The 13,513-nt window shown below is 48.4% G+C and overlaps 1 protein-coding gene across 2 annotated transcripts in view; it reads right to left on the bottom strand.

The window, feature by feature from the left end:
• Positions 1-13,513, bottom strand: part of LOC140658421 (gamma-aminobutyric acid receptor subunit alpha-3-like) — a 70,575-nt gene that overhangs the window by 29,678 nt on the left and 27,384 nt on the right. For both annotated transcript variants that reach the window (XM_072876837.1, XM_072876836.1), the window contains one exon: positions 1,132-1,199. In XM_072876837.1, the coding sequence (XP_072732938.1) occupies positions 1,132-1,199 (68 nt within the window). The remainder of the gene's footprint in view (positions 1-1,131; positions 1,200-13,513) is intronic.

Genomic DNA, 13,513 nt, shown 5'->3' on the forward strand with positions numbered 1-13,513 from the left:
TCCTCCGCTTGCTAGCACAGGACTGTCGGTGGGGCAGCTGAATAGATGTTCATGGCCACGTAAGCACAGAAAATGAAAACCTCCCAGCTCTGGAGAGGCCATGAGAGCCGCAGGACATTGCTCCTGCCTGACCTAGCTAGTGAGAGCAATGCTTCCTCCCTCTCCCGAAGTGGGCTACCTCCAAGGCCAGGACTGCTCACTGCTGGCCTAGGCTATGCCAGCACCAGGTCACCTCTAGGACTGGATGCGCAGGAGGGTCTCAGTCCTGAATGCATGACTGTCCTCATGTGGCACCTTTGAAATGCTGAGCAACCATCAACAGACAACTCTCTGTGTGCCTGGGTGTGTGTGGAATATAAGCTGCAAGAAACGCTGTTGAGAAAGCTCACTATTAATTATGCTCCACAGTCCTGTTTTAATTAGAATACAAACTGTTGTGGGAATACAAGCCTAAATTCAGACCTCAGGCCTTTTCATTAATAATTTTCCCTGAACATGTCAAAGTATTGCAATCAGTTCACTCTTTTTCTTTTTTCTCTTTTGCCTCCCTCCTGGTTCAAGCACTAAAGACAATGGCGAACCATTCTCTTCTGGCACTGCCACCAAAACAGGCCAGATTCTGTCATCCTCCCCTCTCTTCCCAAGGAGCACCCTCCTTCCTCCATGCACAGTCAGGTCAAAAAAAGCTGGCTACAGTGAAGGTGTTTGCCAAGGCATGTAATAGGTGTAGCATGCTATGTACAGGTCTTGGTCCCATGGGCAGACCTCCCCGTTTCATTAGGTTGCACTTGCAGGAAAGAAAAAGACCCTAAAGGCTGCAGCATGCTTGAGCAGTGCAAAGGCATCAACCCTCCAAGGTTGCATTTGCCACTATCAATTGGTTTCTAAAAGCCCAAACGCACCTGAGAAACAATCCTTGTCTACCACTCGCACTGAGCTCCCCATGGCCTTCAAGAAGATGATGAGGTATATTTGTGCCCAGGCAGGCAGCTGGGATGCTTGCTTGTGTTCTTGTCATTTCGGAAAATCCTGCTTTTGCCCAGATTGTCTGGGAACGAGGGTGGGACACGTTCGCTGCAGCTACAGGAGAAGCTATCCCTCCCCATGAGGCGACCAGCCAGTGGCACCTACCATATCTGTGTCCGAGACAGGGCCGAAACTCGTCACGTAAATGTCTGTCTTGACTTCAGTTACGCTGTCTGGGACAAAAAAAAAGGGAAAAAAGCAATTAGAGAACTGAATTCGCTTGTACAGGGAAGGGTTTGGGTTTTGTTATGCGGTGTTTTTTCCTGCCAGGCGCTTCCCTGGTGAGCCCTCAGCAAGCCGGCATCGTGCTCTCTGCTGTGCCCTAAACAAGGGCTGATTTTATCACTCATAATTGGGCAAATTCATCTCTGATGTAGCTCTGCGGCTTTCCACACTTACACGGAGGATGAATATGTCCCACACAGCCAGACAATGCATATTTACAAAATGTAGGCAGCTACACGATACATAACGTGGTACAGATCCACATTTTCAATACCGAGGTAAGCCCTGATGCTTTGAAACTCCATTTAGTCTGAAATCCCTTTGTGTCTCCAAGCCTGATAAACAGCCTAGCAATGTTCCACCAGTTTTAGGAAACCCTGGGTTTCTTACAGCTTCAGGCTTATCTGTATGTAAAAAGAATCAATATTCTGATTGCCTTTTACTGCCATCGTGTTTGCTGTTCTCTTAAGTGCCTCGCTCCTGGCGAGTGGCTGCTCTTGCAAAGCTGCTGCTTGCCTGCATCACACGCTCCCCTGCATCCCAGGCTGCGCCGCCCTCGTGGATGCTGAACGGCGGCCTCACTGCTCCAGCAAAACAACAGAGCCCCAGTTCCTGCCCTCAGCACTAAAACCCAGGGGCAATCTTAATCACTTGCCTTCAGGTAAAGATAAACTGAAGTGCTTTGCAGAACACAACCACCAGCAGGTATTATTCATGCCGAACAGTACATACAGCTCTCGTTCTTGACTTCATTATGATTTCGGTATGTTTCCTAAGTGAAATCTCTGCTGCTGTCCCATTTTGCATGGAAATCAAGGCACGATGATTTGCCAGATTCATGGTCCTATGCTCTGCCCACTGGGTTGTACTGAAAAAATGATGGATGAGGGGCCCTGAGTTTAGCACTACGCTACAGTAAATCCTCACCACTTTAGGGACAGATCATGCCATCGTGCTCCTTTTGTACGGCATTAACTGGCTCAGAGCTGCTTTCCCAATGAAAGAACCAATTTAGAGCCCCAAAGAAGAGTTCATGTTTTATGCATAGTACCCCATTTTGGCCACTGCAGCAGCTTTGCAAGTAGCCTGGATGGCCCATTGCTCAATTCAGTTATGGAAATCCTTCTGTCCCCTGTCAGTTATTTTGCAGTACTACAAAGCTTAGTTTTGTATTTCAAAGTTTTGTATCCAAAAATAAGATAATGCATTCTGGCAGGGTTTTCTCCTTAATGGCTAAAATGTACGTATACATGTCTTTAGTTATTATGGCTGGAAAGCTTTTGACGCAGCCTGTGGCTGATATTATTGTGCTATATAAGTAACCCTTGATCTCATCTTGATGCAATAAAAAGAAGGTTAAAGAGAAATATGTATGTGGTACACTTTCTGAAACACCCAGAAGCCAACAAGACAGCATCCTGAACAAAATGAGTTACTTCTGTAAGACTTAAACACTCAGGGTATTTTCTCTGCCTCCTTCCAAACAAGTCCCCAAATGAGATACACAGCAGAGAACAACGTTTAGTGAAGAAGTTAGCTCTTTCCGCTAACACGTGGCGAGAGAAAGCTAATTATGTTTTAGAGAAAACACAAACTGTCTCTCCCCTCCCCTTCTCCCTTCTTAGCATTCAGTTTGCCCAAGATAAATAATTTACAGCCATGGTTATGAGATCAGGATCCATGGCCACCCATGGCTAGTGAAACCAGTCCTTGTGAAGCGCAGAATGAATTGTCCCCTGCACCCGAGGGGGCAGAGGGACAGGGGTCTGTAAAAGGACCCATGCTTTACAATGCGATCCTCGGGGTCCAAGCACGAGGGAAGGGATTCAGGAAGTGATGAGGAGGTAAAAAGGCAGAACTAGTTTTGAACACCTTTTGATATGATCCTGCTATCTTTACCTGAGCCTTTACATCCTTATCATGCTGTAACCTGGGTGTCATAGAGCTCCAGAGACCCCTTCCTGCCCCTTCAATCTACTGGCAAATCCAATCAAAGATAATGGTATTTATTAATGCCATTATTTTATTAATATCAATAATTTATTATTAATAATAATTAACTACAGCCTGGGTCTGAAGAGGATCCCCCATTTCCAGACTGCAGATGTACCCCCCAGGCCAGGCCATGCGAACCTGCCAAACTCGGTGGGACCCCTTTGCACCTGCAAGGCAGCGCCTGGTGCAGGGACGAGCTGGGGGGGCTGGCTCGGTCGCTGGCTTATTGATGTCCCCTAGCACTCAGAAAAATGGTCTCCCTGCACCTTTCATGGCAAAAGCCAGACTGAACTTTCCATGTTAATATGTGCTCCTAAGGGCAGGATTTGGCTGGGATCTGGAGGGATTTCTGAAATTAAATCATTGCTACGCAAGCAGGGATTTCAGCAGAGCTGGGAAATCCAGATATAAGTAAAGCACCGGCAGAACAGAGAGAGCTCCAGACTGAGAGATTCGCTTCCTTCATGATCCTACAGGCCACGAGCATCCACACTGCTTGCAGCCTGCCCGCACTCATCGGCTCTGTCATGGTGAGACCTTCTCCTCCAGAGAAATCAGGAGCTATTCAGACAGCCTCCCCCGTCCTTACCCTCACACCTACCCACCCTGAGCCTGAACAAGAAGAAACTGCATCTACTTTTGCAGCAAGAGAAAGCTGAGAGAGGAGCATCTCCTGCCTCTGCTCAGAGACATGGCAAGGAAATCCTTGTCTCCTCAATCTGCAGACACGCTCACACTGCAGCTTGGCTGTCTTGCCCAGTTCTCACCAAAGATTTAATAATTAAGGACTGTACTGTAAAGAGTTAGGCACTTTCCCTAGACCTGTTGCAGAACATTAAATGGCATTTTTCCTTTCCTAGCATCATCCTTCCCTGTGACTCGAAGTTTTTTTACATGCACAAGTAAGCTGAGCCTTCAAGCCTGCTGGGGTGACAGGCGGATGACACCTGGGGAAACAAAAAAGGAGACCTTGGCTCAGGTAGGAAGCTGGAGCAGAGCAAGGACCAGAGCCCAGCTCCTCCAGCTGCCCTAGGGAATGGCGCGGGCTGGTGCACTGGTGCGCAGCTGAGGGCTCAGCATTGCTCTTGGCACACTCTGGCCACGTTGCTGAACCTCACCATGCCCCAAGCTGCTACTACCTGGGGACTGGAAAAGTAAAAAAAGATCCTGAAGCAGTCATGAAACTAGAAGAGCAAGAGATTTTCAGGTTCAACGTTTGAACACGGGCCCCTGAGTGGCATGCCGTGTTCCCAAGCCATTTGTTTGAGGCTGATTCCCTTGACTGGGGGCTTTTCCCATTTATAGGCTCAGCTTATTCCCAAGCTTCAGCACAACTGTGTTTCTAAAGTCATCTGGAGCAAGTGTGTGAGCAGGAAGAAGGTGCTGCAGGTCAATCAGAGCTGCCCCTTTTCCCACACAGCACAAAGCCCCGTCCCTACCTGCCAGGCAATGCTGCCTTGCTCCTGCCTGCAAAATCCCCCACAGCTGGGCAGATCTGCAATGCAAATGTAAAACAAAAGCTGTAAGATCCCTTCCCACAGTGTTACCATGGCACTCCCTACACCTGCCTGCTCTTTAAAAGCTACCCCTCTCCTCCAAGAATTTGCTATGCCAGATCTAGCTGCTTGTGCAGGCGATAAACACCCCTATTAGCTCTGTGTGGAGGGCCAGATCCTGCTGCCTCGAGCCCCATGCCAGCAGAGTTGGTTGCTTCCCTTGTGTGTGCAGAAGGTGTAAAGCAGCAGTGGCTGCTGCTGAGGTGCCTCACGGTTTCCATTTCACCGGCCCTCCCCTGTCCCCCCCTCCAAGTCCCCATGTCCCATCTTCCTGGCCCTGGCTCAAGGCAGACATCCCCCGCTTCCCACAATCTCCCTTTTAAGTGCTCGTGACTCCCTGGGCCTGCAAGGAGATAGCTATTATTTACAAAATGACGGAGTGCTATTTTTACTTGCTTCTTGGAAGCACTAGGAGCAGTAGCAAAACTGGAATACAAATTACGCTGCCTTGCTGCCTCTCCCCTTGCTGGCTGTAGATTGTAGGGCTGCCTCTACAAGTGATTATGGGAGGTGGGGGGCACTGGGGGCTGAGGAGGCTCTTATTAAACATCCCGCTGCACTCATCAAGTGCTGTTTATTTAAGAATCTCAGCCGTAATATAATCGACTTGACTGGTTGTGTTTCAGCTCTTGAGGTCTGCGGATGTGCTGAACACAGTCACGTTTCCCAGGTGGGGGTTCCCAGAGGCTACGCCGCAAGCTAGCAGAAATCATGTGCCTGCATGTGAGTGCTGAAGGCTCCCAAATGTTGTGCACTATTAAAACACGGGCGAAGCCACTGTGGCTTTGTGCAGGGGATTCCTGGCTGCTGCACTGACGTCAGGGAGGCTATACAGCCTTACCTTGGAGATAAGCTGGATGAGCGAGGGCATGGGGACCTCCTCGAGGCTGTGCTCCTCATGGCAGTGCTCCAGCTCTGCCCCAGGGCTGTGCTGGGACCTAAGGGAGCTCAGAGGTGACAAGCCTGTCTGTACTGGTGTTTCTGTGCATGATGGCATGACTGAGACTAGAAAGGAGAACAGTGCTGTTCAGGCTCTTCTGCACCCAGAGGTACAAACCCTCAATCTGCTCCAGGCCAGCTCCTGGAAGTAGATGTTTCTGCACTGGGCTCCCTATGAACTGCTCTGGACTCCAGCCAGCCCAATATCCCATCTCCAACCATGGTCACAACCTAAAAAGTGCAGTAACAAGCTGATAATGCCCCTTAACACCCTCTTAGACAGCAACCGCATTTAGCTTCAGCTCAAGAGTTTCTCAGCTTGACAAGGTCCCCTTATTCAGTGATCCTCTTCCAAGGACCTGTCCAGTGTTCCCTCAAATACACAAAATCCTTTGGGAAGGACTCCCACCAGCCTGCGGTGAGGACAGCGTCACCACGAAGAGAAAGGGGATGCTGTGTAGTTCTTTCCCATGTCACACAACCCAAAGCGAGCACACTGGACAGGATGGTGCTTTACAGCTAACGCAGCGTCTCCGGGAAGGGAAACACAAGAAGTTGGTTTGTACTGCCAACTTCCACCTCTTGCCTTCTCCCAAATCCTTGCCATGCTAATTAATAAACAGCAGAAGGTAATTTTTGCAGCTGCACACAGAAGCTTTTAGGGTGTTTCATTCTTCATTTTCTCAGCCTCTCACTGGGGGAATTTAATTTTCCTTCCAATTTTAGCCTCTGGAACAAAAGAGGCTTCCATGCCCTTTGCTACAAGCCCCATGAGCCCATTGGAGCCAAGCTGCACCACAACCCAGGGCAGTGCTTGCCTTCAGAGGCAGCACACTGCAGCCCCTAGCCAGAAACTCCACCCTTGGGTCCCTCCTCTCACTCTGACAGCTTCAGTCCCATCGCACCATGGCTGCTGCCTTTGCCAGTTCCTACCTTGTTTTTTCAGATGGCCTTTTAACCTGTGGTGCTGCACAGGTTAAAATAGGAGTTTATTGGAAAACAGGAGCTGAGTTGTCTCCTTTCAGTAAGAAGAGAGGCACTGAAGAAGGAAGGGCACATCTCTGGATGGTGTGGCACAGGGGTACCCCCTTTGTGACTTTGCCCTTGGAACTGCCATGCCAGTACTGGGAGAGGACAGGGAGGCACAAGCAGAAGGGTAGGTGCCCGAGGGGAGAGGGTAACCTTGCCTCTCCCCACAACCTCCCTTGCAAGAGCTGCAGAAATGGAGACATCTTCTACATTACCAACCACACAAAAGAAACCCCTGATGTAGCCTTCACTGCTGCTCTCCTGCTGTGGGGTCAGCAAGACCTTCCCACATAGATTAGAGATGCTTTTCTTGCATTTTTTGCTAGGCAGCTCAGGAATAGCAGCACAGAAGGAAACATTTCACTGAACATCACTGCAGTGCTGTTAATACCTCCTAGGCTTGTCCAGCCCAGCCAGGGGATAAAGCTGTCTCCAAGGACATAGACTGATGGAGCTCCTGCCACCCAAAGGCCACAAAGCAGCATGAGCTATTGCTAATGTTAGGACCACAAACATCTCTACTGCACCTGGGATGCTTTCACACCAAGTATCCTGGGAGCAGAGGCTGTGCATGGGTCAGGAGGGGAAGGCTGGGGAACACAGATGGCAAAAAAACGGGAAGGTACTGGCATTTTCTCCAGCATCTGCAAAAGGGAGAGTAGAGCTGGAGTGTAGAGAGATCTGTGCAGCTCTCAAGCACCACCCCTTCTCTCTCCTCAATTGGTTTTGACTTGGGGATCTTAGACAACACATAGAGAGGTCACAGTCAACCTCTTCAAACTCCCAGTCCCAAAGTCAAAATACATATTTTCAGATGTTGCTTGGCTGTTTTAGTGCCTCAGCATCCTTGAATACAAAATTACTTGTTCAGAAGCAAAAGCCAAGTTTCATATCACAGACATTCACCCAGGTTTTACAAGTTCAGCCTGGGCATCTTTCCCAAAAGTGGACAGTAGCGTGCACATGTTCTTCTTAGAAGAATAACCCAGAACATACATAGGGTGTCTCAGTCCTGTCACCAGCCTTCCTTACATAGGTATAAATTGTAACTGCCTCCATATATAGAATTATATAGAATTGAAACAGTTGAAATCAGTAAGAAGCAAAGGCTTTTGGTAGCACACCACACAGCCTACAGAAGGCAGTGCCAAACGGCAGCGATCATGGCCAAGAGTGTAACCAGGAGGGCTGGCAGCTGGCCCAACCCTTCACAGGCCAGACAGAGCTAACAGCAGCGTCAGATTTAATTCCCCGAACTACCTAAAACACCAACATGTCTCCAGGAAAACTCACTTGGACAGAAGCATCAAGACACCATTAGGCCCATTTTGTCTATGGGTGGAGGGTAAACCCAGGGGTAAGTCAGCCCACCCAGACCTCTGATGGCATCTGCCTCTCTCTAGTGAACGAAGAGATGAGAATGACCAGGGTCCCATGGATGAAGGATGGCCTTAGCCTCACGCTCCCACCTGGGACAACATAGTTAAAGATGACGGGACACTCATCCACTGCAAAGTGAGGTCAGCCAAGGACTGAGCACTGGGAAATTTGTACACCGCAGTACACTGGGTGTACACTGGGAAATAAACCACGCAGCAAGGAAAGAAACAATATAAATGTCTGAAACAAATGTCTTATCTCAGCAAAAGCAGGGGTGAGTAAAAGCCTGCAGGGGGTTGCCAACAAGACCTTTGGATCAGATCCGTATCTAGCTCTGCCTATGTGTCATGAACTATTTGTCTAATGCAGTTTTGCTCGGCTATTTGCTTGCTTACAGAAGTGGTCGCCCTGTCTCACTTGTAAAGCTGAAATAACTCAGCCTGTGTAACAGATCTGACCCCCTCAGTTACCCTCCCAGTGACTTCTGCAGAGTTATGATCAAAAAGGCATCACATTTATACAGGAAACAAGGCTATCTGCTGCTTTCCATGAAAACATCAAGCCTGTCCCTCCCATCCTGGGGTGCCAAGGCATCTTTTCACAGGGGTTGGCTTATCACCCACCGCTGCTGCTCGAATCCCCTGGGACTGCCAGCGTTTACCGTACAGCCAGTTCCCAAGGAGCTGCACCGTGAGCTGCGGTGATGAATCACTACCTTCTCTCTGGTGTGATGGCACATCGGTGTCTACAATTGCATGTCCTCCAGCCAGGCTAGAGAGAAGTCATCAAATCTGTAAACACAGATACGCATGTGGTATCACTTCCAGCTGTGCTCTCTCTCCTTTCTCCCCCCAACTTGGATATTTCAGCATAGGGGGAGCAAGAAGTTCAAAAGAATTTCAGGGCTCTCAAGAGACAGCCAACAACGAAACCACTCACACATGATAAGAGACATCAGCATGGTCTACAATTACATGTGCTTGATTTTTCAGCCCAGATGAAGTGAGATGATGCCTGTCAAATCCCTCAGAGAGACAGCCTGCTGCCCTGGCTCTCTTTCTTAGCAGGGCCAGGGGAGAGCTGATGCAATGAAGAGATTTATTCCCCGTCTCACACAGCATGCCACATATGCAGCTTTCTAACATGGCTGTATCCAGTGTCCTCTGCAGGAACAAGATGCAGGGCTATGAAGTGACCCAGTTACCACTTGAACATGGCTTGTCTAGGGTTTATGGCACACCGTAATGCCTAGACAGATGTCTAATTCCTAGGTGATCCCTGGAGCACAAACCACCCAGGGCACAAACTCCTTGGGTTATGTAAGGAAGATCAGCTCAGTTCTTGGAAGAGAAATCCCTAAGCAGTCTCCAAACATGCTATACATGGGCTCATGGCTCTGACCCAGGTCTGAGCTCTCTCCACGCCTACGTAACATGTTGGCTACGGAGTTTGGATCAAGTCATAACTACTGCTGAAAGCAGAGGAGTCAGGCACACCTTGTTCCTCCTTGCTTCCAAGTGAGCAGGGAGCCAGTGTCCCAGCACAGTGCTGAGAGGCACACAGGGCATCTGCTTGTCCCTTTTCGTTGAGAAACTGCACTCCCTCCCTAGCACTTCCATGTGAATAACAGCACAGGGTAGCCCAGTTTTCTGGTCTGAACTCCCCGTACAGAGCATGCTACACTGCCCCTTTGTCTCAACATGCGAGGGATAAGGGGGCTCTAGGCATACCTGGCGTGGTAGGTAAGTCCACATGTTGCTGTAGAAGGTACTATAGGGATTTCATACCCTCCCATGCTGGAGAAAGGCATTTTCCCACATTTATCAAGAGTGGGGGATGCAGGTTAGAGCTCTATCCAGCAGAACAGCCTAAGAAAGATGCTGTTCTACCAGTAGCAGAGCCAACAAACCCTGCTTTCCCGCAGATCAGCTTTTCCTGCCTGTTTTTCTGATGCCTAACACCAGTTGATCCCATCCAGTAACCTCTCTCTACTTTGGGTTTTTTCCCACTCAGCTCCATAATTCCACAAATCTTGCAGGGACTTAAAATCTCTGAGATATCTACCTTTCTGTCAGGTTTTGTTCAGATCAGCCAACAGGCTCAAAAGCTTTTAGAAGACAAAAGGCAGAAAGAAAGATGTGATAAGCCTTACTCCATTAGGAGCCCAGGCAAAAAACTACCGCAAGACTCAACAGAACTAAGCATTTGGCTCATGTAATTTTATTTAGCTTTCTCTCATTGCCCTGTGTAGGCATGCACACACATGTATTCTTATTACTGCATTAAGTGATGTAAAATGCACATCCAGAGGTTAGAATCAGGATGTGGTGCAAGTTATTGATAAACATAAAGTCCAGGCGGAATAGAAGAGAGAGTCAGATAGAAGAGAGAGTCAGAAGCAACTGCTAGGGGATGTGCAGTCATGGAGGCTTTACACACACCCCTCATTCTCACACATACAGACTACAAACAGAGACTACAAATTAGTTGAGCTATTTTTGCTACAGACAGAAAAGACAGAATGAACAAAGCTACTGTAGTTACTATTTTAAGGACTTAGGACACCCTCAGATGCTATGAAGACAGAGGAGGAATGTGTATGTATGAGCATGCTTTTAGAGGTTCTACAGTGCTTTGAGACCCTGTGGTAATGGAAGAGAGATGCTACATAAACATGTTTGTTATGTATTATAAATACAATGAGAAAACGTGTGAATATGAGCATGCATAATTTAACATATTCAGTATTAAAGTCTGTCCTTGATGGCTAAGCCAGAGGCGCTCGGGGAAGGGAATCCCTGCCAGTCCCAGTGGACAGGGCAAGAGCATTCAGACAATGCCGTGTTGCTGGCTGCCACAGGCGGCTGTGGCTCTAATGAAACCAAAGCCAGGAGAACTTTGCTGACCAGAGTCCTGTAGGGTGCCTGCATGGCTGTATGCACTGGAGGGAGCAATGAGATGAGGGCAAAAATGCCAGACTGGTACTTCAGCATTAGGCAAACCTCTGCATGTTACCTGCAAAATGCCTGTGTTTCGTTTTGGGCCTGCCTTCCTGACCTCATCTTCACTTAACTTCCCTCTTTAGGGGTCAATGACGATGTTCTTGTTGACCACATCAAGAGATCTTGGTGAACAGCACCCTCAGGGAAAGACTGCAGCAGGCCCCATGCCCCAGTACTGTGGCTGAAGTTGCACATACACAGGAGAGATGAGGCACCAGAACAAATCAGCCACTGGGCTGCTGCCTTTGCTGTATCCCTTCACACGTGTATAACTCAGCTGGGAGAGTCAGTCATTAGACCAGGCTTATCCAGAACCTGCATGGACACGGTGCACCTCTGAAGCTTCTCCATCAGGGAGCTTGCAGACTGGCCCCAGCAGGTTATTGCTTACTCCCTTTCCTAAAAACACTGAACCTTTGTTAACTCATTCTCAGCAAGTCTTTAACAGAAATCATCACCTCCCAACAGGACACTGACATGCCTGAAGAGGAGCTGCAAAAACTTCAGATCAGTGCCAGCAAAATCCTTAGCATTTGTAAAGCAATTACTGAGCTCTGTAATTCATCAGAGCTCAAGGCAGATCCCCAGGAAAAAGATAAGCACAAGGGTGCAATACAAAACTACTGTTTCTAACCTGATAATCATTGATATATAGAAAACAACTGGAAAGATTGGAAAGCCGGAAAGCAAGCAGAGAAATGCAAGAAAAATCAAATGAGAGACACACTGCATTGTATTAATCTTATGTCATTGCAGAGGGAGAAAGAATAAACAAGACGTCTCAATCAAGTGTGTGGGGTTTGCAGGCTGAGCTCTGAGCTCCAACCCCACCATTGGTGCTAATCTGCACTATGGCACTGAGCATGCAATGCAGTTCTGCTGTGCCTCAGTTTCCCCATCTGCCTTCTGGCCTCAGCACTGCCTTCCCATGCCTCTGGGTATATCTTCCAGGTTGCTCTGCAGGCTGAGGATTGCCAGACTGCATGAGGGACAGTCGTGTGCAAAAAAGAAAAAAAGAAAAAGAAAGAGGCTCCTGGGGCTTGCTGTATAGCTGAGAGGAAGAGTCCATTTAATTCTCAAGCCTGTCCCCTGAGGCCAATGCCAGGTACTGAGACGAAGATACAAGAAAACCATAGCAGGGAGCAACACAGTAATTTGCACTCTGGTTCCCTTATCTCCTCCATTAGCTCCTGGCTGGCATTTCCTTCAGTGGGAGAACTTAATCAGCTCCTGAGATGGTGTGCCTCCAGTGACGCTTCTGGCATCCTTCCCCACCACCCCCAGGGCAACACAGACAAATGCTTTGTCTTCCTTATGCACCCCAACGTTGTCTTCGTCTTTGTGACCGCTGAGCTGTGCACAGAGCCAAGGTCTCCACTGAGCTGTCTCTCCCCTGTCATGCACGGGTCACGGAGCTGTATGGTCACTGCTCATTTAGTTTGCAGCAATGCCAATACATCGTACAAATAAATTTATTTAATTCACATTGCCTTGCACTTGTCAATTTAGCATTTCCTCTGATGCTGGAGTCCTGTTGCACAGCACAGCAAGTTCTTCTCGCCACCTGGGCTCACCTAGCTCCCTGTGCTACCTCTGTGCACGCTGCTGCCAATGCACCAAGAAATGCATTATAGACATCATGGACTGTGAGTTCACCTCTGCCACATGGAAGTAACTCCTCCTGTGTTTGCTGTCCCAAACTTGCAAGGATAAACAGAGAGTCTCTGAAGTGCAAGATAAATCCCTGGATGTGCACCATGCCCCTCCATCACATCCCCTCTCGCCCCGCTTCCCTATGCCTCCCAGGAAAGTCCTTGGCCAGCAAGTGGGGCTCACAATCCCCAGGAGCAGCGGGATGATCCACAGGCGGTGAGACAGGCTTATTTGTGCACTCGGGCTGTTGTTTTATTCCCAAGTGAGCAAAACTCTTTTAGAGGAAATTCCATTACAGCTCTAAATCTTCCCCTCCCCAGCACTGTTCGGACACTGGCATTGTCTGTCCTGTGGACAGGAAGGCTTTTTATCGCAGTTACTCACAAAAATTCGGCAACAAATACCAAATTTTCAGTTCTGCCCACTACATGAATAATGATATGCTGCATAATACTCCGATACTCCCATCAGAGACAAGCAGAGGGCAGATGCCTCCAGATGTAATTTTTAATTTCCTTTGCTGGGGATAATGTTTTCTTGTTTTAGCGACATGTGTTCAAAGCGTTCCAGTTCCCATGGCAACTCTCTGCTTCCACTGGAGATGCCATTTTTCATGCCATCCCTTCAGAATTAGACATCTCCTAGCAGAAGTTTTAAAGAAATGTCTCTCTTAAATATATATTTATTAGAGACAGTGCCTGCAAGTGT

Source organism: Ciconia boyciana, chromosome 12, assembly GCF_034638445.1.
Source record: "Ciconia boyciana chromosome 12, ASM3463844v1, whole genome shotgun sequence".
Taxonomy (NCBI): Eukaryota; Metazoa; Chordata; class Aves; order Ciconiiformes; family Ciconiidae; genus Ciconia; species Ciconia boyciana.